Genomic DNA, 21,767 nt, shown 5'->3' on the forward strand with positions numbered 1-21,767 from the left:
CCCCACCCCCCAGTATCCCCCCCACATCCCAGTATCCACCCCACATCCCAGTATCCCCCCACCCCCCAGTATCCCCCCCCACCCCCAGTATCCCCCCCACATCCCAGTATCCCCCCACACATCCCAGTATCCCCCCCCACCCCCCAGTATCCCCCCCCAGCCCCCCAATATCCCCCCCCAACCCCCCCAGTATCGCCCCCCACCCCCCAGTATCCCCCCCCCACCCCGCAGTTCCCCCATGGCACCGCTGACCGTATTTGTCGAGGAAGAGGAAGACGAAGGTGTCTGCGATGGTGATGAGTACGCCGCCCCACAGCGGGATCCTGCAGGTGGGTGTGGGTGTCAGCAGTGGGGCCGCCCCCCTCCCCCCCCCCCCCCGGAATCACCCCGTTTCCCGGCCCCACGGAGCAGCGCTCACCTCCCCACGGACAGCAGGTTGATGGCGATGGCGGAGCCGATCACCTCCTGCATGTCGGAGCCGATGATGGCGAGCTCCACCATCAGCCACAGGATGATCCGCGGGGCCTGGGGGGCAGAGAGCGCTCAGTGGGGGGAGGGGGGGCTGCGAGCTGTGCTGGGGGGGGGCATGAGGAGTGGGCCGAGAGTGGCACAACACAGAACTGAGAGGGGGGAGCAGTGCAGCTCTGAGAGGGGGGGAGAATGGGACGGGGGGGCCGTGCGCAGTGCCATGCAGTGCTGGGGGGGGGGGGTGGGCTGGGACGGGGGGGGGGCTGTGCGCAGTGCCATGCAGTGCTGGGGGGGGGGGTGGGCTGGGACGGGGGGGGGGGCTGTGCGCAGTGCCATGCAGTGCTGGGGGGGCGGGGGGGGCTGCGAGACGTGCTCTGAAATCACGGGGAGGGGGACACAAAGTGGGGAGGGGGGAGTGGTGCCATGCAGGAATGGGGGGGGAGGAGAAGGTGGGGGGGGGGGGGGGGCCGTGAGCAGCAGCACGCAGCAATGAGGGGGGGAGGGGGTGAGCAGCCGCGGGGAGGGGGGGCTGTGCCGCTCACCTTGCGGTACTGGCGGTGGCACACCTCTGCCAGGTGCAGCCCGGTCACCACGCCGAGCCGCGCCGCCAGGCGCTGCAGCAGCAGCCCGATGGCCGTGGCCAACAGCAGCACCCACAGCAGCTGCGGGACAGCTCCGCGTGGGCACCCCAGCACGGCCACCCCGACCCCCGCCTGCGCTCACCCTCCCGCCCTGGCCCTAAACCCTCCCGCCCCGGCCCTAAACCCTCCCGCCCCAGCCCTAAACCGATCCCTTCTGCCCTGACCCTGAGCCTTTCTACGCCCACCCTAAGCCCTCCTGCCGCGACCCTGGGCCCCCAGGCCGGACCCCAGACCCTCCTGCCCCAACCTTAAACCCTCACCCTCACCCCTCTGCCCTGTCCCTAAATCCTCTCACCCCAATCCCAAACCCTCCTGCCATGGCCCTAAGCCTTTCTACCCTGACCCTACTTCTCCTGCCCTGCCCTTAAGCCCTCCTGGACCGACCCCAACCCCTCCAACCCCAACCCCAATCCCCCATCTCGACCCCAACCCCTCCTTCTGACCCCTAAACCCTCCTACCCCGACCCCAACCCCCCTATCTCGACCCCAATCCCTTTTCCTGACCCCAACCCCTTCTCCTGACCCCAACCCCCCCATCTCGACCCCAACCCCTTCTCCTGACCCCGACCCCCCCCATCGTGACCCCAACCCCTTCTCCTGACCCCAACTCCCCCATCGTGACCCCAACCCCTCCTGCCCCAACCCCTCCTTTCCCAACCCCTCCTTCTGACCCCAACTCTTCCAGCCCCAACCCCAATCCCTTTTCCTGACCCCAACCCCTCCTACCCCGACCCCAACCCCCCCATCACGACCCCAAACCCTCCAGCCCCGACCCCAACCCCTTCTCCCTCCCCCCGCACACCTTGAACCCCGCCACGGCCCCGGACTGCAGGTCGGACTCGATGTTGCCGGGGTCCAGGTACGCGATGCTCATGAGGAATCCCGGCCCGGTGAAGGCCCACAGCTTGCGGAAACTGAAGCACGAGTGCTGCGGGGGGGGCGGCGCCTCAGCCCCGGGAGCACCGCGGACCCCCGGGACCAGAGGGGACCCCCGGGACCAGAGGGGACCCCCGGGAGAGCGGACCCCCGGGAGCACCGCGGACCCCCGGAGCATCACAGAGCCCTTTGCTCCGCCTCAATTTCACACTGAGTTTGGGGGGGGGTGGGGGGGGAGGGGCGCACCCACCGTCTCATCGTCGGGGATGGGGATTTTGCTGTCGAAGTACGTGGTGAAGGGCTCCTCGTCCTCCCCGTGCAGCGGCTGCAGGGGGTTCCTGCTGCCCGACACCGCGCCGCCCCCCACGGAGCCGTCCTCTGCCGGGGGGGGGGGGAGCAGTGAGGACCCCACGGGAGGCGGCGCTGGGGCGGCTCGGGAGGACCCCCCCCCCTCCCCCCACATCCCCCACTCCCCCGGGAGCACTCACTGCTCTGTGCCTGTGCCATTGAGCGCAGCGTGGGGTGAGTGTGAGCAGTGAGTGTGAGCGGTGAGTGTGAGCAGTGTGAGTGTGAGCGGTGTGAGTGTGAGCAGTGTGAGCAGTGTGAGTGTGAGCAGTGTGAGTGAGTGCAGTGAGTGTGAGCAGTGTGAGTGTGAGCGGTGTGAGCGGCACAGGAGCGGTTCCCGGCTTTGCTCCTCCTGCCGCGCCCCTCCCCCCCCGCAGCGCTTTGCACAACGGGGTCACAGCTGAGCTGGTCCGGCTGGTCCGGCCGGGCTGGGTGGGCTGTGCTCCCCCCGTGACACGTGGGGCACGGAGAGATGTGGGGCAGAGACACGAGGCAGATGTGGGTGAGGCATGTGGGGCAGAGAGAGACGTTGGGGAGGGATGTGGGGCGGACATGTGAGGCAGAGTTATGGGACAGAGAAGTGGGGCAGAGCCCCGTTTCTGTGATGTGGGGCCGGGCTGTGCCACTCACCGTCGGACGCCGTGAGGTCGGTGTAGGGCGGCCCCATGGCCGAGCGCTGCTCGTGGCCCGGGAGGGGCTCTAAAGGGGCTCCGTCGGCTGCAATGAGAGGGGGGGGAGGGGGTTATGGGGCAGCGGGGGGAGGGGAGCAGCACCTGGCCGGAACGCAGCGGTTGTGAAAGCCGGGCTGCAACACCGCGCCCTTATGGGGCACGCGGGGCAGTGCCGGTGGGGGAGGGGCGGGGGGGGCAGCGCGCGGTGCCCGCGCACCGCACCCGGAGACCACGACCACCGCCCCACAGCGCTGCGCAGCGACGCAGAAACACCGCCCGCAGTTCGACCGCGCGGGATCCGAACCCGCGTTGGGCGCGGGGGGAAACGGGCGGCCACTGCTGATGACGTCACCTGCGGGTGCCCGGAACCGCAACACCGCAACAACACAACACCACAACACCGCAACACCGCAACATCACAATATCACAACACCACAACACCGCAACGCCACAACATTGCAACACCACAACATCACAACACCGCAACACCGCAACACCACAACACCACAACATCACAACACCGCAACACCACAACATCACAACACCACAACACCGCAACACCGCAACACCACAACACCGCAACGCCACAACATTGCAACACCACAACATCACAACACCGCAACGCCACAACATCGCAACATCACAACACCGCAACACCGCAACACTGCAACACCACAACATCACAATATCACAACACCGCAACATCACAACACTGCAACATCACAACACTGCAACACCACAACACCGCAACATCACAACACAACACCACCACATCACAACACTGCAACACCACAACACCGCAACATCGCAGTACCACAATATCACAACACCGCAACACCACAACACCACAATATCACAACATCACAACACCACAATATCACAACACTGCAACACCGCAACACAACACCACAATATCACAACACCACAACACCACAACGGAAACACAGCCGACACTGCAATGCTGTGATGGAACCGGGGCCGTCACTGTGATAGAAGCACAGCTGGCACCACAACACCGTGACAGTGGAACCACAACACCGTGACAGAACAACACCGTGACAGAGCCGCACAGCGGGTACCACCTCCGCCCATCTGTGCAAACAAAGCGAGGGCACTGAGCGCTGACCTCGGGCTGAACAATGCAAACTGGGAGCACTGGGAGCGCCCGTTGTCGTGGTTTGCCGATTGCGCTCAGCAAACAGCGCCGAGGGCTCTGGGCGGTGGAATGCGCCCTGGATGCCGGCGGCCACCGCCGCCCCATCCCCCGAGGGCTCCCAGTGCCTCCCAGTGCCAACCCCGCCGCCCTCGTGATGGGCAGGGCTCAGCCGCGGCCCCGCACACCCTTCTGCGTTCAGGAAACCCCCAGCCCCCGCCCCATGCTGCCGGGTGCTCTGTGCTCTGCCCCCAGGGACCCACCGGCCATCGTGGCCGCCGGGGCACACTGATGGCTGCTGGTCACCGGAACGCTCAACCATTGGCCAACTCCTGGCCAACCTCTTGGCCACCACCGGCCATTGCGGCCGCTGGGGGACACTGCTCAGTCGCGGTCACCGTGTGTTCAACCGATGGCCAGCTCCTGGTCAACCTGCTGTCCACCGTGGCCACCGGGGCACACTGCTGGCTCACAGCCACCCTCTGTTCAACGCTGGGCCAGCTCTTGGCCAACCTCTTGGCCACCATTGGCCACTGGGGCACAGTGCTCGCTCACGGTCACCCCGTGTTGGTCAGCTCGCGGTCCATCGGCCTTCGTGGCCACCAGGACCCCCGGACCCTCCTCCTCCTCAGCGCTCCTCTCCCTCTCAGCCCCTCGCCCCTCTGCTGGTGGCTCTCAGCCCGGGGCCGTTCCCAGCACCGCCACCAATTCCCGGCACTGAGCTGTGGTGTGAGTGCCCCGTGATCCCCGGGAACGGCCACGTGGCCCCAAAATGCTGAGGGGGGGGGGAGCGCTGGGGTCACTGAGCGCATCACGGTCGCGTTGGGGGTGCGGTGGTGTCATGGTTGCAGTGACATTGGGGTCACGGTGATGTTGGGGTCACGGGGATGTCACGGTCGTGGTGACCCTGGTGTCATGGGGACATCGGGGCTGTGGTGATGCCGGGGTCACAGTGACACTGGAGTTATGGGGACATTGGGGTCCCGGTGACATCGGGGTCACAGAAGCATCAGTTGCAGTGACATCGCGGCGGTGGTGACACTGAGGTCACGGGGACGTGGGGGAGGGGCAGCGCTGCGGGGCTGAGGGCAGCGGACCCCGTCTGTCCCCACGTGGGGGGGGGGCACCCGAGTCCCACGGCACCGCGGGGACCCCCGGAGCCCCCCCCCTCCGCCCCTCCCCCGCCCCTCGCAGACTCCCGGTGCTTGCAGGACCCCGCACACCGCCCTCCATAACACTCTCCCGGACGCCCCTCCCCCAGCCCCTCCCAGCCCTCCCTGCGACCCCCAAGGACCCCCCCGCGGCCCTGGGGACCCTCCGGTGTCCCCTCCCCCCCCCACGTCCGCTCACCGCCGCCCCCGCTCCCGCCCAACGCCGCCGCATTCCCAGCGCCGCCGCCACACTGCGCCGGTCCGACCGCGCTCGGGAAAGTTCGGAAGAATTCGGCGGCGCCCGGAGCATTTCGGCTACCGGAACTCCATTCGGGAGCTCTCGGCAGCGCTCGGTTCCATTCGGATCCGCTGGGTTCACTCAGACCCGCTCGGCTCGGGAGCGCTCGGGCCCTTCCGGCGCCGCTCGGCTCGGGACCGCTCGGGTCCTTTCGGCGCCGCTCGGCTCGGGACCGCTCGGGCCCTTCCGGCGCCGCTCGGCTCGGGACCGCTCGGGCCCTTCCGGCGCCGCTCGGCTCGGGACCGCTCGGGCCCTTCCGGCGCCGCTCGGCTCGGGACCGCTCGGGCCGTCCCTGCTCGCCGCGCAGCGCGCTCCTATTGGGACCAAATGCCTTTTTGGGGGATCCTGCTAAAATTCCTGCCCTGTTCCATCAGGGAAACATTGATTCTCCATCACCTCCCATGAGAACTTGGGCTGAAACTCTCCCCGAGAGCTCAGACCGGAGAAATACCACCCCCCAAAATAAAAGAGCCGAAGAGCATTGCCCCGAAGGACCCAAACCCGCAAAAACCATCCCGCAAAGCCCAAAGCCGCCCACACCGGGAGCGCGGGGCCCTCACCCATGTGCGGGGCGGTGCGGGGCTCCGTGCTCTGCTCCCCAGGCATGGTGCTCCGCGTCCCCTCCGTCCCCGCCGCCCTATAAGCGCGGTCCCCACCCGTGGGCAGAGTCCCCGGGGGCGCGCGGGGCCGCCTGTTGCCCCCCGAACGGCTTTGATGTGCGCCCCGACCCCTTATCGCCTCTGTCCTCGTTAACAGTGCGGCCGTAATTAGCGCGGGTCGTGGACTCTGCCCCTCCGCGCTGTTCCCCCGATTACCCCAAACGGGCACCGCTGCGCGCGGCGCTGATAAGCCCTTATCCGGATCAATGGGGCGGATATCGGCGGCCCAAAGCCCGCGGCTGTGGGGCGATAACCCCCGGCTCCGGGACGTGCCGAAGGGCCGCGGCACTGCTTGATAACGGAGTGCTGAGCGCGCTCCCGCGGGCGGCGGGCACGTACGGGGAGAGCAGTGCGTGACCGTCCCCACGCGCAGGATGGGGTTGGTGTGGGGCGGGGTTGGGCTGGGGAGGGGAGAGGGGAATGGGGGGGGTCACGGGGGGCCATCGGGGTGGGGGCTGCGCGCACCCCCGGGCTCGTGAGGCGGCGGTGCGGTGGTTGGCCGTGGGCCGTCAGCGCGTCCCGGTGGCCACGAGGACCAATGGCGGCCATGAGGTTGACCAAGAGTTGGCCGGTGGTGGAGCACGGGGACATCACGGGGCAGCAGCGTGCTCCGGCGGCCAAAGGGGGGGTGGGGGGGGATGCTCCCCTCTGCTGATCGGGGTAAGAGGATGGATCCGGGTAAGGGAAGAGAGACTGCTGAGGGCACCGCCTGGGACAGGGAGGGCGAGACAATGGGAGCGAAGAACTGCAGAGCCACGGCCAGCGGGAACCGGATGGGAGCGGCTGACTTCCCCGAGCTGCACTGGGGTGAAAAGCGCACCGCGAGGAGGACGAGCGGCCTTCATCCCCGGGACGCTCTGCGCGCGCTCGGCCGGGAAGGGCGCAATGAACGCGCGCTCGGTGCTCCTCAGTGCAGCCCCGCTCCGTGCAGCCGCGGCAGCGCTGCTCCGCTCGCGTCCCTCCTCCGGGTCCCAGCGCGGGGGGGGCGGCGATGGGCTCCGCCGGGCCGGGAACCGCAGAGCACCTCCAGGAGGGGCGGAGCGGGAGCCCCGGGGGGACAGCGGGGGAGGGGCTGAGCAGCGCTGACCCGCGCCGCGCCGCGCCCGGTCACGTGGGGGCGCCGCCTCCGGTCACGTGTGCCGCCGCCTCCGGTCACGTGTGCCGCCGCCAAGATGGCGCTGTGCAGGGTGGGCCGCTGTGCGGCGTTGCGGCCGTGGGGTCCCGCGCCGCCCCTCCTGACGGCGCTGAGGTGAACGGGGCGGGGCGGGGACGTGGGGCGGTCGCGCGTGGGACCTTCCCCGGAGCGCCGGGACCGAACGTGGGGCCCCGCGGTTGCGCCCGAGGGTGGGCCCGCAGCCTCCGGGACATCCAGAGCGGCTGCGGGGTCCCCTGAGACCCCCCCCCCCCCCCTTGGTGCTCGTGGTCCTCCGTCCTCAGCGCCCCAAAGGTGTCACCCACCCCGCGGTAACGGCCGTGGGTCCCTCGGGTGCCGTCCATAGACCCCCCAGGTATCGGCCACGGACCCCCAGCCGAGACCCCTTGGGGGCCGTGGACCCCTTGAGACCCCCGGGTACCGCCCGTGGACCCCCCTCCCCCCCCCAGCCCCGTGGCGCGGAGCTCCTGGGCAACGGCCGCGGAACCCCACCCGGACCCCCCGAATGTTGGCCGAGACCTCCATGTGTGGGGCGTGGACCACCTTCAGAACCCCCGGTATCGATTGTGCCCCCCCCAAACTCCCCGGGTACCGAATATGGACCCCCGGGTATTGGCTGAGACCTCCGGGCGTTGGCTGTGGACCCCCTCAGACCCCCGGGTATCAGTTAGACCCACTTGGGACCCCCAGCTATCGGCCGTGCCCCTCCAGCCGCCACCTGCGACCCCCACAGATCCCTCCGCGGTCCCGAATATCAGCCGCAGCCCTTTGGGCCGAGCAGCCTGCAGAGCAGCCCCCTGCCGGCCGCCGTTGACCGCCCCTCCCCCGCTCCGTGCCCCCCAGGGCGAGCTCCCGCTGGGCGCTGTGCGCGCGGTGGCTCCGCGGCCGCTACGAACACTTCCTGCAGCGCAGCTTCCCCCGCGTCTACGCCCTGCACTGCACCTTCAGCACAGGTGAAGTGCGGCACCGCGGGGGGGCTGTCACGGGGGGGGGCTGTCACGGTTGGGGGGGTTGTCACGGTGGGGGGGGCTGTCACGGGGGGGGGGGCTGTCACGGTGGGGGGCTGTCACGGGGGGGGGGCTGTCACGGTGGGGTGGGCTGTCACGGTGGGGGGCTGTCATGGGGGGGGGGCTGTCACGGGGGGGAGGGGCTGTCACAGTGGGGGGGGGCTGTCAAGGTGGGGGGGGCACTCACGGTGGGGGGGGCTGTCACGTTGTGGGGCTCTCAGCGGTGGGGGGGGCTGTCACGGTGGGGGGGCTGTCACGGTGGGGGGGCTCTCCTGGTGGGGGGGCTCTCCCGGTGGGGGGGGCTCTCGGTGCCACGTGTGCCCCGCAGGGCTCGAGGCGCTGCTGGCCGATGCCAGGGAGGTGCGGAGGATCCGGCAGAGGATGGCCCAGGAGGGGCTGAGCGCCGCTCAGCTGCACTACAGGGACATGGAGCGGCTGCGGCAGGTGCGTGGGAAAGGAGCGGGGTCGTGGGGGGCGGGACCCCCGTGGGAGCGACCCCGGCCCTGAGCTTTGGGGGTGGGGGGGAGGGGGATCGGGGCGCTGTGTGCTGGGGGTCAGCCCGGATTCCTGACGGTTCGTCTCTGCTCAGCAGTTCCGCAGGGATGTCCTCAAGGCCGTCCCCGTCGCTCTCATCGCCGTTCCACCCTTCGCCAACTTCCTGGTCCTGCTGCTGATGTGAGCTGTGTGCCTGCCCACCCAACCCCACCTCCCCCACTGCGCCCAAACCGGTGCCCCCCAACACCCCCCTCTCCGCCCCCCAGCACCGATGGTGCTCCTTCTGATTGTAGCAATTGTTTCTGGAGCTGTAAATACAGCCTGGAAGTTTAATGGGCCGTCTGTGCCCGCCCCATCCACTCCGTGTCCCTCCTGTGCCCCCCTGCCCCTGCTGTGCCCCCCCCGCCCCTCCCCTCCTCTTCCGCCCTTCCTGTCCCCCCGTACCCCTCTCTGCCCCTCTCATGCCTCCCCTGCCTATCTCTGCCCCTCTCGTGCCCCTCTCCGCCCCTCTGTCCCTCCCATCCCCCCCATCGCTCCTCTCCCCCCGCAGGTACTTCTTCCCCCGGCAGTTTCTGATCCGTCACTTCTGGACGCCGCGGCAGCAGTGTGACTTCGGTGCCGCGTACCACGCCGCGCGCCGTGCCGCGTACCCCGCCGTGCTGCGCTGCCTGGCCACGGCCGCGCGCTCCCTGCCCGAGCCCCGGCTGCGGGAGCTCTGTGCCGAGGTGGGGTCCGCACCCCGTTCTCGTCCCACCTACACCCCGTCCTCAGCCCGTCCCGTCCCCACCCTCATTTCCGTCCCACCCACTCCTCATCCTCATCCCTTTCCCGTTAGCAGTCCCCATCCCCTCTCCGTTCCTATTCCTGTCGTTTCCCTCCCGTCCCCATCCCACCCTCATCCTCCTCCCCATTCCCACCCCTCTCCTATTATCAGTCCTCACCCTTTCTCTATCCCCTTCCCCATCCCCACTCCCATTTCCATCCTGTCCCCATCCCTGTCCCATTGTCAATCCCCATCCCCTTCTTTAAACCTTTCCCCATTATCGGTCCTCACCCCTACCCCACCTCCATCCTCTCCCAGCCCTCTCCCCATCCCCATCCTTGTCCCGTTGTCCTTCCCCACCCCACAGCCATGCCCTTCCCATCCCCATCCCACCTCCACACCCCTCACCATCCCATCCCATTAGCAGTTCCCATCCCTGTCCCATTATCAGTCTGCAGCCCCCACACACTGTGCTGTGCTGTACTGTGCTGTACAGTTCTGTGCTGTACTGTTCAGTGCTGTACTGTACTGTGCTCTGCAGTGCTGTGCTGTGCAGTGCAGTGCTGTGCTGTGCTGTGCTGTGCTGTACTGTGCTGTGCTCTGCAGTGCTGTACTGTGCTGTGCTGTACTGTTCAGTGCTGTACTGTTCAGTGCTGTACTATGCTGTGCTGTGCAGTGCTGTGCTGTGCTGTGCTGTGCTGTACAGTTCTGTGCTGTACTGTTCAGTGCTGTGCTGTACTGTTCTGTGCTGTGCTGTGCAGGTGCAGTGTGGCCGCCATCCCCGCGTGGCGGAGCTGTGTGCGGTGCAGCCGTTGTTCTCGAGGCCGGAGCTGCAGCTGAGCGAGCTGCGGGCGGTGCACGTGGTGAGTGCCCACCCCACGTCCCACCCCACGTCCCACCCCACGTCCCACCCCACATCCCACTGCTCCGTGCCCCACTCTGTGCTGTGTACCGTCCCGTGCTCCATACCCGGCTCTGTGCCATGCCCTCTGTCCCATCCAATCTGCACTCTGTGCCCACCCCCCCACGTGTGCTCCGTGCCCCGCCCCGTGTCTCACTGCCCCCCACGTGTGCTCCGTGCCCTGCCCCATGTCTCACTGCCCCCCACGTGTGCTCCGTGCCCCACCCCATGTCTCACTGCCCCCCACGTGTGCTCCGTGCCCCGCCCCGTGTCTCACTGCCCCCCACGCGTGCTCCGTGCCCTGCCCCATGTCTCACTGCCCCCCACGTGTGCTCCGTGCCCCACCCCATGTCTCACTGCCCCCCACGTGTGCTCCGTGCCCCGCCCCGTGTCTCACTGCCCCCCACGCGTGCTCCGTGCCCCGCCCCATGTCTCACTGCCCCCCACGTGCCGCCCCGCAGCGGGCGCTGGGCCGGGTGCTGTTCCTGACCCCACTGCTGCCCGCCGTTCTCCTGCGGCGCCGCCTGCGCTCCCATCTCCTGGAGCTGCAGCACTTGGACCGCGCACTGGCACGCCTGGGCCTGGCACAGCTCTCCGAGGAGGAGCTCAGAGCGGTGAGAGAGGCTGAGCTGGGGGGGTCCCGGCCCCCTCCCTCATCCCACAGTGGGGAATTTTGGGTGCTGACCTCCCCCCCCCCTCCGTCCCCCGCGTTCCCAGGCGTGCTACCTGCGGGGGCTGAACCCCGCGGCGCTGAGCGCGGCGCAGTGCAGAGCGTGGCTGGAGCAGTGGCTGCGGCTGAGCTGCGTGCTGCAAGGTGTGCGGGCGGCCCCGGGCCACGGGAGGGCTGGGGGCAGTTCTGTGCCATGGGGGGGGGGGGCTGAGGGCAGCTGGGGGTGGGGGTGGGGGGGCTGCGAGGATCCTTCCACCCCCAACCATGCTGTGGTCCTGTGCTATTTCAGGACCTTCCCATCCCCCTCTCCCCCCCCATCAGGCTTTGTCCTCCTGGACAAGAGCGCTTTGAGGGAGGGGTTCCCTGTGGGTACTGTGCTGTGGCAGACGGAGCCCCCACGGCACTGGGGAATATGAAACCGACCCGGGGGGTTTGGGGGGGGGGGGAGATGGGGGACACATGACCCCCTCAGCCTCCCCCCCCCCTCGCATTGCAGCCTCCGAGGTGTCCCTGCTGGCCAACAGCATGGTGCTGCTGTCCCTCAACTTCACCGGAGCTGAGAAGTGAGGAAACGCTGACCCCACTGAGCCCTGTGCCCCCCACCCCGCAGGGGGGGCTCTGTGGGGCTGAGCAGCGGGTGGCGGCCGGCGCTGTGTCCCCTCGGGGCTCTGAGCATTCCCCGCAGTCACTGTAGCACTTTATTTGTATATAATATGGGGGGGAACGGGTGTCCCCCTGACCCTACAACCCCCCCGGAGGGGCTGAGCTCCGCTCTGAGCGTCGGACTGAGGAGGGGTCCCCGTGCTTCGCTCCGTGGGGTCAGCCCCGCCCCACACGGCGGTGGGGGGCTGTGCGCACACCCCCATTTCGGAGCCGGAGTCCGCTGAGCGCTGCCGGTGCTGCGTTGGGTGGCGGTGACGTTGGGGTTGGACCCAATGTCACCGAGTGCCGCGTCGGCGTCGCCAGCGTTTTGAGTTTACGCCCTCGAGTGCCGCGTTCGTGTCACAGTTCTGCGTTCGTGTCTCAGTTCTGCGTTCATGTCTCAGTTCTGCGTTCGTGTCTCAGTTCTGCGTTCATGTCTCAGTTCTGCGTTCGTGTCTCAGTTCTGCGTTCGTGTCTCAGTTCTGCGTTCATGTCTCAGTTCTGCGTTCGTGTCTCAGTTCTGCGTTCGTGTCTCAGTTCTGCGTTCGTGTCTCAGTTCTGCGTTCGTGTCTCAGTTCTGCGTTCGTGTCTCAGTTCTGCGTTCGTGTCTCAGTTCTGCGTTCGTGTCTCAGTTCTGCGTTCGTGTCACAGTTCTGCGTTCGTGTCTCAGTTCTGCGTTCGTGTCACAGTTCTGCGTTCGTGTCTCAGTTCTGCGTTCGTGTCTCAGTTCTGCGTTCGTGTCGCAGTTCTGCGTTCGTGTCTCAGTTCTGCGTTCGTGTCGCAGTTTTGCGTTCGTGTCGCAGTTCTGCGTTCGTGTCTCAGTTCTGCGTTCGTGTCGCAGTTCTGCGTTCGTGTCACAGTTCTGCGTTCGTGTCTCAGTTCTGCGTTCGTGTCGCAGTTCTGCGTTCGTGTCTCAGTTCTGCGTTCGTGTCACAGTTCTGCGTTCGTGTCTCAGTTCTGCGTTCGTGTCTCAGTTCTGCGTTCGTGTCTCAGTTCTGCGTTCGTGTCTCAGTTCTGCGTTCGTGTCGCAGTTCTGCGTTCGTGTCGCAGTTTTGCGTTCGTGTCGCAGTTTTGCGTTCGTGTCGCAGTTCTGCGTTCGTGTCTCAGTTCTGCGTTCGTGTCTCAGTTCTGCGTTCGTGTCTCAGTTCTGCGTTCGTGTCTCAGTTCTGCGTTCGTGTCGCAGTTCTGCGTTCGTGTCGCAGTTCTGCGTTCGTGTCGCAGTTCTGCGTTCGTGTCTCAGTTCTGCGTTCGTGGTCACAGTTCTGCGTTCGTGTCTCAGTTCTGCGTTCGTGTCTCAGTTCTGCGTTCGTGTCTCAGTTCTGCGTTCGTGTCGCAGTTCTGCGTTCGTGTCGCAGTTCTGCGTTCGTGTCGCAGTTCTGCGTTCGTGTCTCAGTTCTGCGTTCGTGTCACAGTTCTGCGTTCGTGTCTCAGTTCTGCGTTCGTGTCTCAGTTCTGCGTTCGTGTCTCAGTTCTGCGTTCGTGTCTCAGTTCTGCGTTCGTGTCTCAGTTCTGCGTTCGTGTCGCAGTTCTGCGTTCGTGTCGCAGTTTTGCGTTCGTGTCGCAGTTTTGCGTTCGTGTCGCAGTTCTGCGTTCGTGTCTCAGTTCTGCGTTCGTGTCGCAGTTCTGCGTTCGTGTCGCAGTTCTGCGTTCGTGTCACAGTTCTGCGTTCGTGTCGCTGCGTTGGGAGCGGAGCTCTCCGTCGGTGGCACTGTGCCCTCCGGCGGTGGCGCTGAGTTTGACCGATGCCGCTTTGACGCGGGGCGGATATCATGGTGTGTCTGCTCGGTGCCCCCACCCCACGGACGGCGCCCCCTCTCGCATCGCCCCCTTTCGCCCCGCCCCCCCGCTCACTCGGGTTGGGGAGGGGGGCTGTGTAAGGGGTGGTCGTGTGGGGGAGGGGCTCCAGGGGCGTGGGCTCTAACGGGGGTTCGGGGGACGCGACGGGAAATCCCGGGAGGGGGCTCCTGCGGTAAGGGCTCGAGGTGGTGGGGGGGGGGGGGGGGGGCTCCTGGGGGGGAGGGGCTGTCGGTCACAGACGGAGCGGAGCCCCTCCCCCCCCCCCGGAGCACTGAGATGTGGGGGCGGGGCGTTCCCGCGTGGCAGCGCCCCCCAGCGGCGCGGCGGCCGCGCGCTTTCCGACCCTTGCATCACCCTCCCCATGGCCCCGCCCACACGCGACTCTCATTGGCTACCTTTGCCGTGACGTCACGCCGTGGCGAAGCGCCGATTGGCCGAAGCTCGCTCAGCGTCACGACCGGCGGAGGTTATAAAAGCGCCGTTCGGCGGAGGGGCGGCGCAGAGCGGTTCAGCAGCGGAGGACGATGCGACGGAGGATGAGCGCAGTGCAGCGGGCGGGGCGGGGCCGCGGGGATCGGGGATCGGGCGGCAAGGTGCGGGGGGGCTCCGGGGGCTCGAACGGCAGGTTCCGAGCGGGGGCTCCGGTGATAAGGGCTCCCGTGGGGTGGGGGGGGGTCTCGGGGGAGGTGCTTCGGGAGCCCCCGCTCCGTGCCACGGAGGGTCGGGGTCGGGTTCGGGTCGGGTTAGCGCGACCCCGCTGCCGCCCCGCAGGTGTCCGGAAGGAAGCGCGTCCTCGTCGGGCAGCACACGTGAGAGCCGCGGGTAGCGGGGGTCGGGCGTACGGCCCCGCTCCGCTTCTCCCCATCCACCGTCGCATCCCCCGGAGTCCCCTTCGATGGCCGCCGCTGGGGGAGCCCCGCCCGGGGCTCCGCCCGCCTGGTTCCTGGAGCTGCAGGAGCTGTTGGCGGCAGCGGAGCCCCTCGAGCCGCCCGGCCCCGGCGGAGCGCGGCAGGTGAGCAGCGCGGGGCCCTCCGGGGACGGACGGACGGAGCTCCGTCACCGCTCCCGCCCCGCGTCCCCGCAGGAGGAAGAGGCGGTGGGGGCGGCACTGAGCGCGGAGCCGCCGCCGCTCCCGGACCCGCACAGCGCAGCGCCGGAGCCGCCCCCGCGGGGCGGGACCCCGCCCGGGCAGGAGGAGGAGGAGGAGGAGGAGGAGGAGGGGCGGCCCGTGGGGCGCGGGGCGAAGCGGAAACGCGCGGGGGGAGAGCGGCGGCGGACGGGAGAGCAGCGCGTGCGGCAGCTGAGCGCGCACAACGAGCGGCTGCGGCTCGAGGTCGGGCGGCTGAGCGAGGAGGTGCGGCGGGCGCGGGCTGCGCTCATCGAGCGCGTCCTCAGCCTCCAGCGCACGTAGCGGGGGTGGGGGGCACGGCGCTGATCCACGGGCACGGCGTTCGCGTTTTATTACAGTGTCACGGTGAGCTCTGTGTTAGTTCCTTTGGCCGCCGGTGCTCGCGTTCTGGGCCTGCCCCAGCTCCCGTTTCAGCGCCAGCAGCTTTCCCACCTCGCTGTCGATGCGCGCCCGCTCTGCTCCGCTCGCCTTCAGTCGCCGCACGCAGTCACCCTGGGACGGTGCGGGATGAGGGCCGGGGGGGTCGGATGAGGGCCGGGGGGGCCGGGGGGAAGCGGGGGACAGTGGGGCTGATAACTCCGCGCTCACCTGCTTGGCCACCCGCGCTGTGAGCTCCTGGATGCGGTTGGGGTCAGCGGGAGCTGTGCAGGGCCCCGAGGGCTCTGCCGGTGGGGGGGGGGTGGGGGACTTCGCCTGAGGAAGGGGAGGGGGGGAAGAGGAAGGTGTTCACACTGTGTTGTGTTCTGCTGCGTAGAGGGGCACAGAAGGAGGGGAAACCCAAGAGGCAGAGGGGTGGGGGGGTACCGCAGTGGAGCAGTGATATTTGTGGGGGCTCTGGGGGCTGAAGAAAGAGAACCAGGAGAGGAATAGGGACAAAAAGTGCCAAGGGGGATGGGTGAGGGCTATGGGGGGGGGGGTATGGCTGGAGGACCAGGAAAGGGACAGCAGTGTCACGGCAGAGGAGCACTACTACAGCCTTTGGGCTGGGGAAGGAGAAACAGAAGCAGAGAGGTGCCACGGTGGACAAGCACCACTGGGGACCTGGGGGCTGGAAGGGGGGGGGGAGCAGAAACACGAGAGGCAGAGGGAGAAGGGCCGAGCAGCCCCCACTCACCTGCCCTCCTCCGAAGCGTTTGCGGAGGGCGTCGATGCGCTCGCTCTCCAACTTCTGGAAGAGCGGACTCACCTGGGGGCCAAGGAGAAGCTGAGCACTGCAGCCCCCCAGCTCCCACCCCACCCCCGGTGCCGCCCTCGTACCGTGCCCACGCGGTGGCCGGGCGGGAGGGTGCAGGTGAACACGTGGCCGAGCACCAGGCACTCCGGGGGCAGGCAGAGCTGAGCCTGGATGGCCGCGCTGACCGCGGGCATGTAGGGCTGCACCAGCACGGCCAGCAGCGCTGCCACGTTCACCGCTACGCCGGTCACGGTGCCGGCACGCCGCCTGCGGGGCACGACCCTCACGTGGGCACCACGTCCTGGCCCCGCAGCCCCACGCCCCCCCCAGCCCCCCCCGGCTCTACCTGTCCTCCTCATCGCCCTTGATGCGCTTCCAGGGCTCGTTCACTTGGATGTATTGGTTGCCGTGGCGGGAGATGTTGAGGACGCAGCGCAGCGCATCGCGGATGCTGAGGGGGACGCAGAGGGTGAGGGGCTGCTGGGGGTGTGCCCACCCCCCCTCCACCCCCCGGCACACACCGGACGCGCTCCAGCAGGCGGTGGTACTGCCGCAGCTCCAGCGTGACGCGGGCCAGGAGCCGGTGGTCGTCCGGGGTCAGCGCCATGGAGGGCACCGCCCCTCCGAAGAACTTGCAGACAAACATCCCTGCCCTGGGGACACGGGCACAGAGGGATGGCTGTGAGCAGCGCAGGGACGGATGCTCAGCCCCCCCCCCCCCGCCCCCACCTGTTGATCCCAGCCCCCCCCCCCCCGGCCCCCACCTGTTGATCCCAGGCCCCCCCCCGCCCCCACCTGTTGATGAAGTTGCCCAGGTTGTTCAGTAGCTCCGAGTTGTTCTTCAGCATCAGGTCTCCCCAGGAGAAGGCGCTGTCCTGCCCCTCGGGCCGCACGTACAGCAGGTAGAAGCGCCACACGTCGGCAGCAATGCCCGTGTCCTTGGCCATGTCCCCGAACACCCCCACGCCGCGGCTCTTGGAGAACTTCCCGTCCTCGTAGTTCAGGTACTCTGTGGGGGGAAGTGGGGTCAGGGCCCATAGCGTGGCCACAGCCCCACAGAGCGCTCCTGGCCCCCGCTCACAGCCCCACAGAGCCGTCACAGCCCCACGGGGCAGTTATAGTCCCAAGGAATGACCACAGCAACCACACAACAGTCAGCCCCACAGAACCACTGCGGACCCACAAAGGCACCACGGCGGTCGCGGTCTGTGATCCTGCCCCCCCACAGAGCCGTCACAGCCCCACAGGATTGTCACAGCCCCACGGCGGGCCCAGCAGCATCACCACTGTGAAAGCAGCTGGGGCTGAGTGCGCCGTCCCCGTGGGCACGGGAAGCCCTCCACGTCCCCGGCACCTGTGGCAATGAGGTGGTTGACCAGCGTGTAGTTGTCGTCGGCGCCCAGCAGCGAGCAGGGGAACACGACGCTGTGGAAGGGCACGTTGTCTTTGGCCATGAAGTTGTACAGCTCTACCTGAGGGGGAACGCAGTGTCAGCAGAGCCCCCCCAGCCCCAGCCTGACCCGAGCCCCCCAGCCCCAGCCTGACCCGAGCCCCCCAGCCCCAGCCTGACCCGAGCCCCCCAGCCCCAGCCTGACCCGAACCCCCCAGCCCCAGCCTGACCCGAGCCCCCCAGCCCCAGCCTGACCCGAACCCCCCAGCCCCAACCTGCTGCGGGTTCTTCCACCAGCGCTCCCAGTGCTCTGTGTAGTTGGCAGTGATGGACAGATATCCGATGGGAGCATCGAACCACACATAGAACACCTGCAGAGGAAAGGGGGGATGGAGTGGGGCTGGAACTGCCAGCCAGCGCCCACCCCACATCGGGAGCACCCCCCAGCCCCACATCGGGAGCACTCACCCACCCCACACATCGGGAGCACCCACCTTGTCGCGGAAGCCATCGAGTGGCACGGGCGTGCCCCACTGCAGGTCCCGTGTGATGCAGCGCGGCCGCAGCCCGTCGCGGATCCAGGAGCGTGTGATGTAGCGTGCGTTGGCCGTCCAGTTCCCCGTGGCCCAGCAGTGCTCCAGCCACGGCTGCAGCCGCTCCTCCAGCTGCGGGCAGCACGCGGTGACCGCTCGGCCCCCCACCCCCCCCTCCCCCCGGCCGACAGCGGGGCACGCTCACCTTGGGCAGGTCGAGGAACAGGTGCCGGGTGGGCCGCACCGCAGGGCTGTCGCCGCACAGCTTGCAGCGAGGTGCCTGACACAGGAGGGCCGCGGCTCAGACGGCGCCCGGCACCGCCGGGGCCCGCGGGTGCGCGCGCTCACCTTCAGCTCCACGGCGTTGATCAGCTTGCCGCACTTGTCGCACTGATCGCCGCGCGCCTCCTGGAAGGAGCAGAAGGGGCAGACGCCCTCCACGAAGCGGTCGGCCAGGAAGCGCTGGCAGCCGGCGCAGTGCAGCTGCTGCACCGTGTCCTGCAGCACGAAGCCGCGGGCCAGCAGGCGCTGGAAGATGTCCTGAGAGATGCTGGGGGGAGAGGAAACAGTTGGGCGGTGGTAGTGGCGGTGCTGAGCGCCCTGGGCCGCCCACAGATGCTGAGTGGAGGAGGGAAGGAAGCGGAATGTCACCCTTCCCCCGTGAGGATTCAGTGGGAGAGAAAGGAGGGAGCTGATGGCAATCCAGCAGGACCCCCAGGCCTTCTGCCCCCCCAGTAAAAGGAAGACCCCCCCCCCCCCGTGCAGAAAGAGAGGACAGAGCGAGGCAGCGGCAGCGGGGGATGCTGGGGGACACGAGAAAGTCGTGGGAGAAAAAGGAATGAAGCAGCGGAAATCCGGTGGTGCTGGAGAGCCTCCCCCAAAAATCCCGCAGGAGAAAATAGGAAGAGACCTACGGAAGCAGAGAGGGGGAGGAGCAGGGGGTGGCAGTGCGCTGCAGCCCTCCCCCCACGGCCCGCAGAGATGCTCACGCAGTCTGCTGCGCTGTGGTGGTGCGGCCGAAGTAATCGAAGGAGATGTGGAACCAGCGGTAGACGTCGGCGTGCACGGCGTGGTACTTATCGCAGATCTCCCGCGGCGTCAGCCCCTCCTGCACCGCCCTGGTCTCGGTGGCCGTGCCGTACTCGTCGGTGCCGCACACGTACAGCGTGTTCCAGTTGCGCAGGCGGCAGTACCTGCGGGGGGGGGGGGGTTGGGCACGGCACGGCCCCCGGGCACGGCCCCCCCCCCCCCACTCACCTGGCGAAGGCGTCGGCGCTGAGGACGCAGCCGATGATGTTGCCCAGGTGAGGCACGTTGTTGACGTAGGGCAGGGCGCTGGTGATCAGCACGTTCCTCGCGCCCTCCACCGGCAACCTGCGCCACACGGAGCCCTCAGAGCGCGGCCCGGAGCGCCGCAGAGCCCCGCGCACACAGCGGCACTCACACGGGATGCGGAGGCCGCCAGGGTTTGGGCAGCGCAGCGGCACCGCGGCCCCACGCGTCCACCGCCGCTGCCACGTCCTCCTCCGTCAGCGCCCGCTCTGCGTCGTCCTCCTGCGCAGCACACGGCTGAGCACCCACGGACGGCCCACGTGCCACCCGCGCCCACCGCGCCCTCACCTCAGCGCCCGCGGGTGGGCGCGGCGGGGGCAGCTGCTGCAGGCAGGCGGCGAACTCCTGCAGGTGCTGTGGCAGCAGCACAGCGTCGGCCGCACTCCTGCACGCGTCCGACAGCGTCATGCTCCGGAACCAGCTCCGCAGCGGCTCAGCTTGGGAGGAACGGGGGAGCAAAACGAGATGGCGATCTAACAGCGACACAGCCCCGGGCCACAGCTCCCCCCACCCCGTCCCCACAAAGAAAATCCCGCAGAACACAGACGTAGGACCTGCGGTCCTACAGCCCCACAGCTCCGAGCCCCCCGGCCCCACGGCGCGCAGGGGCGGCCCTCTGCTCTTACCCAACGGGACGGCGTCGTCCCGGAGCACAGGGAACAGCGTGCCCCACACCACCACATCCGCCACCGACTGCGTGTCCTGCACACAAACGAGCAGAGCTGTGCCCCACGGCGGCCCCGGCCCCGCGCTGCCCACACGCACGGGGGACGGCCCCGCTCACCCCGGCCAGGAACGCCGTGCCTCTCCCGGCCAAGCTCCGCCCGATGTGGCCCAGCGGTTCTCCCAGCGCCGCCGCCGCCTCCGTTCCCGTCCGGCCGCGCACCAGCAGCGCGTGCAGGGCCAGCAGCGCCGCGGGCTGCGGGCACACGGAGCGTCACCGCCGCGCCCCGAAGCGGCCCGGCCCCCCCCTCCCCCCCCCGCCCCCACCTGCAGCTCCGTGGCCTCCCACTCCAGCCACTGCGTGCTCAGCTCGGTGGGCTGCTCGCCGCGCCGCAGGAAGAAGTACCTGCGGGACACAGAGAGCGGGGGAGGGAACGGCGGCGGCACGGACGGGCGGACGGACGCAGGGCCGGCCCCGCACTCACTGACAGATGGCGTTGGCGGAGAAGAGCACCGCGCCGCTGTCCAGCTGCAGGGCCGGGGCCCACGGCGGGCACAGCGCGGACGGCGGCGGCTCTGCGGGACGGAGCGCCCGTCAGCGCCGGGGGGGGGGGGGAGGGGGGACCGAGCGGCCCTGGGGAAGGCCTCGCCCCTTCCCGTCCCCGTCCCCGTCCCCGTCCTCACCTCCGGGCTCGGCCCAGCACAGCTGCACCGGAGCGGCGCTGCGGAGCGCGGCCGCCACCACCTTGAGCGCCGCGGGGCCGCCCGCCCTCAGCCGCAGCCGCATGGTTCCCACGCTGACGAAACCGGAAGCGCGCACCGGGGCGGCGCACCAACTCTCGCGCGGCGGGCTCCCGCGAAACCTCGCGAGACGTGCTCTCGTGGGGCGGGAACCTCACGAAGATCTCGCGGGAAGAGCTCCTGGGGATCCGGCGGGAGAGCTCTCGCGAGAGCTCCGGACGAGATGTTTGAGGCGGCGGTGCCGCGGTCGGCGTCGGCTGACGTCGGGGAAACGCGGGGGGGGGGCGGGGAAACGCGGGGGGGTTACGGGGTTTGAGTGGACGTGGGGGGGTTACGGGGCTGCGTGGGTACGGCGTCGCGCTTGTGCCGCCCCGCTGTGTGCGGTGGAGCTGCGTGGCCGTGGGGTTCCGCAGCCGCCCCATTTCGCGCTCCCCCCCACCGCTCTCTGCCCCATTCCCGCACTGAGCGGCGTCTGAGGGTCAGCGGGAGCCCCTCCCCCCCCTCCCGAAGCGGCGCTCCGCTGTGCTCGGGGTGGGGGGAGGGGAGCTCCCCGCCCCCCCCCCCACGGCTCTGTGACCTTTCAGGACCTTCCCCACGCAGCCGTCTCGGTTCCCCTCCCAGTTCGGTGCAGCTCTCCCGGTGCCGCAGCCCCGCGCAGCCGGGCTGTCCCCGCTGCCCCCAGCGCCCCCCGGAGCCGCCCGCAGCGCGGTTGATAACACAGTCCGAAAAAGGGGAAATGGAGCGGGGGGGAGAAACGGGAAAAACGGGAAAAACGGCGGGAGGGAAAACGCGGCGGGGGAAATTCCGTGAGGGTTTTCTGTCCGTCCCGTTCGGTTTTCCCAATTTTGATGCGGTTTCCCCCAATCTCTGTGAGGCGTTTAATGACCGAACTGCGGGCGGAGCTCAGCTGCCGCGACCCCACCGTTCCGCGTTCCATTCCCATCCCGTTCCATTCCCATCCCGTTCCGTTCCGTTCCGTTCCGATTCCGTCCCGTTCCGTTCCGTTCCCCACACATTTCCGGACGTTTCCCCCCATTCCGTTCCATTTTTCCCCAATTTCAGTCAATTTCCCACAGGTTTCTTTGGAGTCCGCCACAAATACAGCGTCAGCTGCA

At 68.6% G+C, this 21,767-nt stretch overlaps 4 protein-coding genes across 5 annotated transcripts; 2 read left to right on the forward strand and 2 right to left on the reverse strand.

Annotated features, from left to right (window-relative positions):
* Positions 1–245: 245 nt before the first annotated feature.
* On the reverse strand, positions 246–6,423 carry LOC136059652 (natural resistance-associated macrophage protein 2-like; the record flags this gene model as incomplete). The annotated part of the gene is made up of 7 exons (XM_065753766.1): positions 6,164–6,423; positions 2,961–3,047; positions 2,236–2,363; positions 1,912–2,037; positions 1,011–1,130; positions 419–525; positions 246–323 (listed from the first exon to the last, which is right to left on the reverse strand). Coding segments are annotated over exons 1-7 (692 nt in total), but the record flags the coding sequence as incomplete, so codon positions are not given.
* Positions 6,424–8,719: 2,296 nt separating this feature from the next.
* LETMD1 (LETM1 domain containing 1) lies at positions 8,720–11,857 on the forward strand. Of its 2 annotated transcripts, none has more exons than XM_065753767.1 (7): positions 8,720–8,866; positions 9,012–9,097; positions 9,468–9,642; positions 10,442–10,543; positions 11,043–11,195; positions 11,299–11,395; positions 11,748–11,857. In XM_065753767.1, exons 1-7 carry the CDS (start codon positions 8,804–8,806, stop codon positions 11,816–11,818), a joined length of 747 nt encoding a protein of 248 aa, XP_065609839.1. In that variant the 5' UTR covers positions 8,720–8,803; the 3' UTR covers positions 11,819–11,857. The 2 variants fall into 2 exon arrangements, with proteins under 2 accessions (XP_065609839.1, XP_065609841.1); XM_065753769.1 differs by having other exon boundaries at positions 9,015–9,097.
* A 2,707-nt stretch (positions 11,858–14,564) lies between these two features.
* Positions 14,565–15,111, forward strand: DDIT3 (DNA damage inducible transcript 3). Its single transcript, XM_065753770.1, has one exon. The coding sequence runs from the start codon at positions 14,586–14,588 to the stop codon at positions 15,099–15,101; it is 516 nt and encodes a 171-aa protein (XP_065609842.1). The 5' UTR covers positions 14,565–14,585; the 3' UTR covers positions 15,102–15,111.
* A 65-nt stretch (positions 15,112–15,176) lies between these two features.
* MARS1 (methionyl-tRNA synthetase 1) lies at positions 15,177–20,708 on the reverse strand. Its single transcript, XM_065753771.1, has 19 exons — positions 20,596–20,708; positions 20,397–20,487; positions 20,239–20,317; positions 20,033–20,167; positions 19,875–19,950; positions 19,361–19,685; positions 19,174–19,290; positions 18,906–19,109; positions 18,265–18,466; positions 18,122–18,196; positions 17,878–18,048; positions 17,659–17,754; positions 17,348–17,465; positions 16,789–17,002; positions 16,515–16,646; positions 16,340–16,444; positions 16,077–16,260; positions 15,934–16,005; positions 15,177–15,512 (listed from the first exon to the last, which is right to left on the reverse strand). The coding sequence occupies exons 1-19, from the start codon at positions 20,696–20,698 to the stop codon at positions 15,177–15,179; spliced, it is 2,835 nt and encodes a 944-aa protein (XP_065609843.1). The 5' UTR covers positions 20,699–20,708.
* Positions 20,709–21,767: the final 1,059 nt, after the last annotated feature.

The sequence above is a fragment of the Cyrtonyx montezumae genome, unplaced genomic scaffold, assembly GCF_038088225.1.
Source record: "Cyrtonyx montezumae isolate F1298 unplaced genomic scaffold, pur_monq_1.0 scaffold_80, whole genome shotgun sequence".
Taxonomy (NCBI): Eukaryota; Metazoa; Chordata; class Aves; order Galliformes; family Odontophoridae; genus Cyrtonyx; species Cyrtonyx montezumae.

Excerpts from the sequence above, each read along its gene's own strand:
- LETMD1 (XM_065753767.1), top strand. The coding sequence starts at position 8,804 with ATGGCCCAGGAGGGGCTGAGCGCCGCTCAGCTGCACTACAGGGACATG. Across the intron at positions 11,196-11,298 it reads CCGAGGAGGAGCTCAGAGCG|GCGTGCTACCTGCGGGGGCT; the intron begins GTGAGAGAGGCT and ends CCGCGTTCCCAG. Across the intron at positions 11,396-11,747 it reads GCTGAGCTGCGTGCTGCAAG|CCTCCGAGGTGTCCCTGCTG; the intron begins GTGTGCGGGCGG and ends CTCGCATTGCAG.
- MARS1 (XM_065753771.1), bottom strand. The coding sequence starts at position 20,698 with ATGCGGCTGCGGCTGAGGGCGGGCGGCCCCGCGGCGCTCAAGGTGGTG. Across the intron at positions 20,488-20,595 it reads GTGCTGGGCCGAGCCCGGAG|AGCCGCCGCCGTCCGCGCTG; the intron begins GTGAGGACGGGG and ends TCCGTCCCGCAG. Across the intron at positions 18,467-18,905 it reads ACCACAGCGCAGCAGACTGC|CATCTCTCAGGACATCTTCC; the intron begins GTGAGCATCTCT and ends CTCTCCCCCCAG.
- DDIT3 (XM_065753770.1), top strand. The coding sequence starts at position 14,586 with ATGGCCGCCGCTGGGGGAGCCCCGCCCGGGGCTCCGCCCGCCTGGTTC.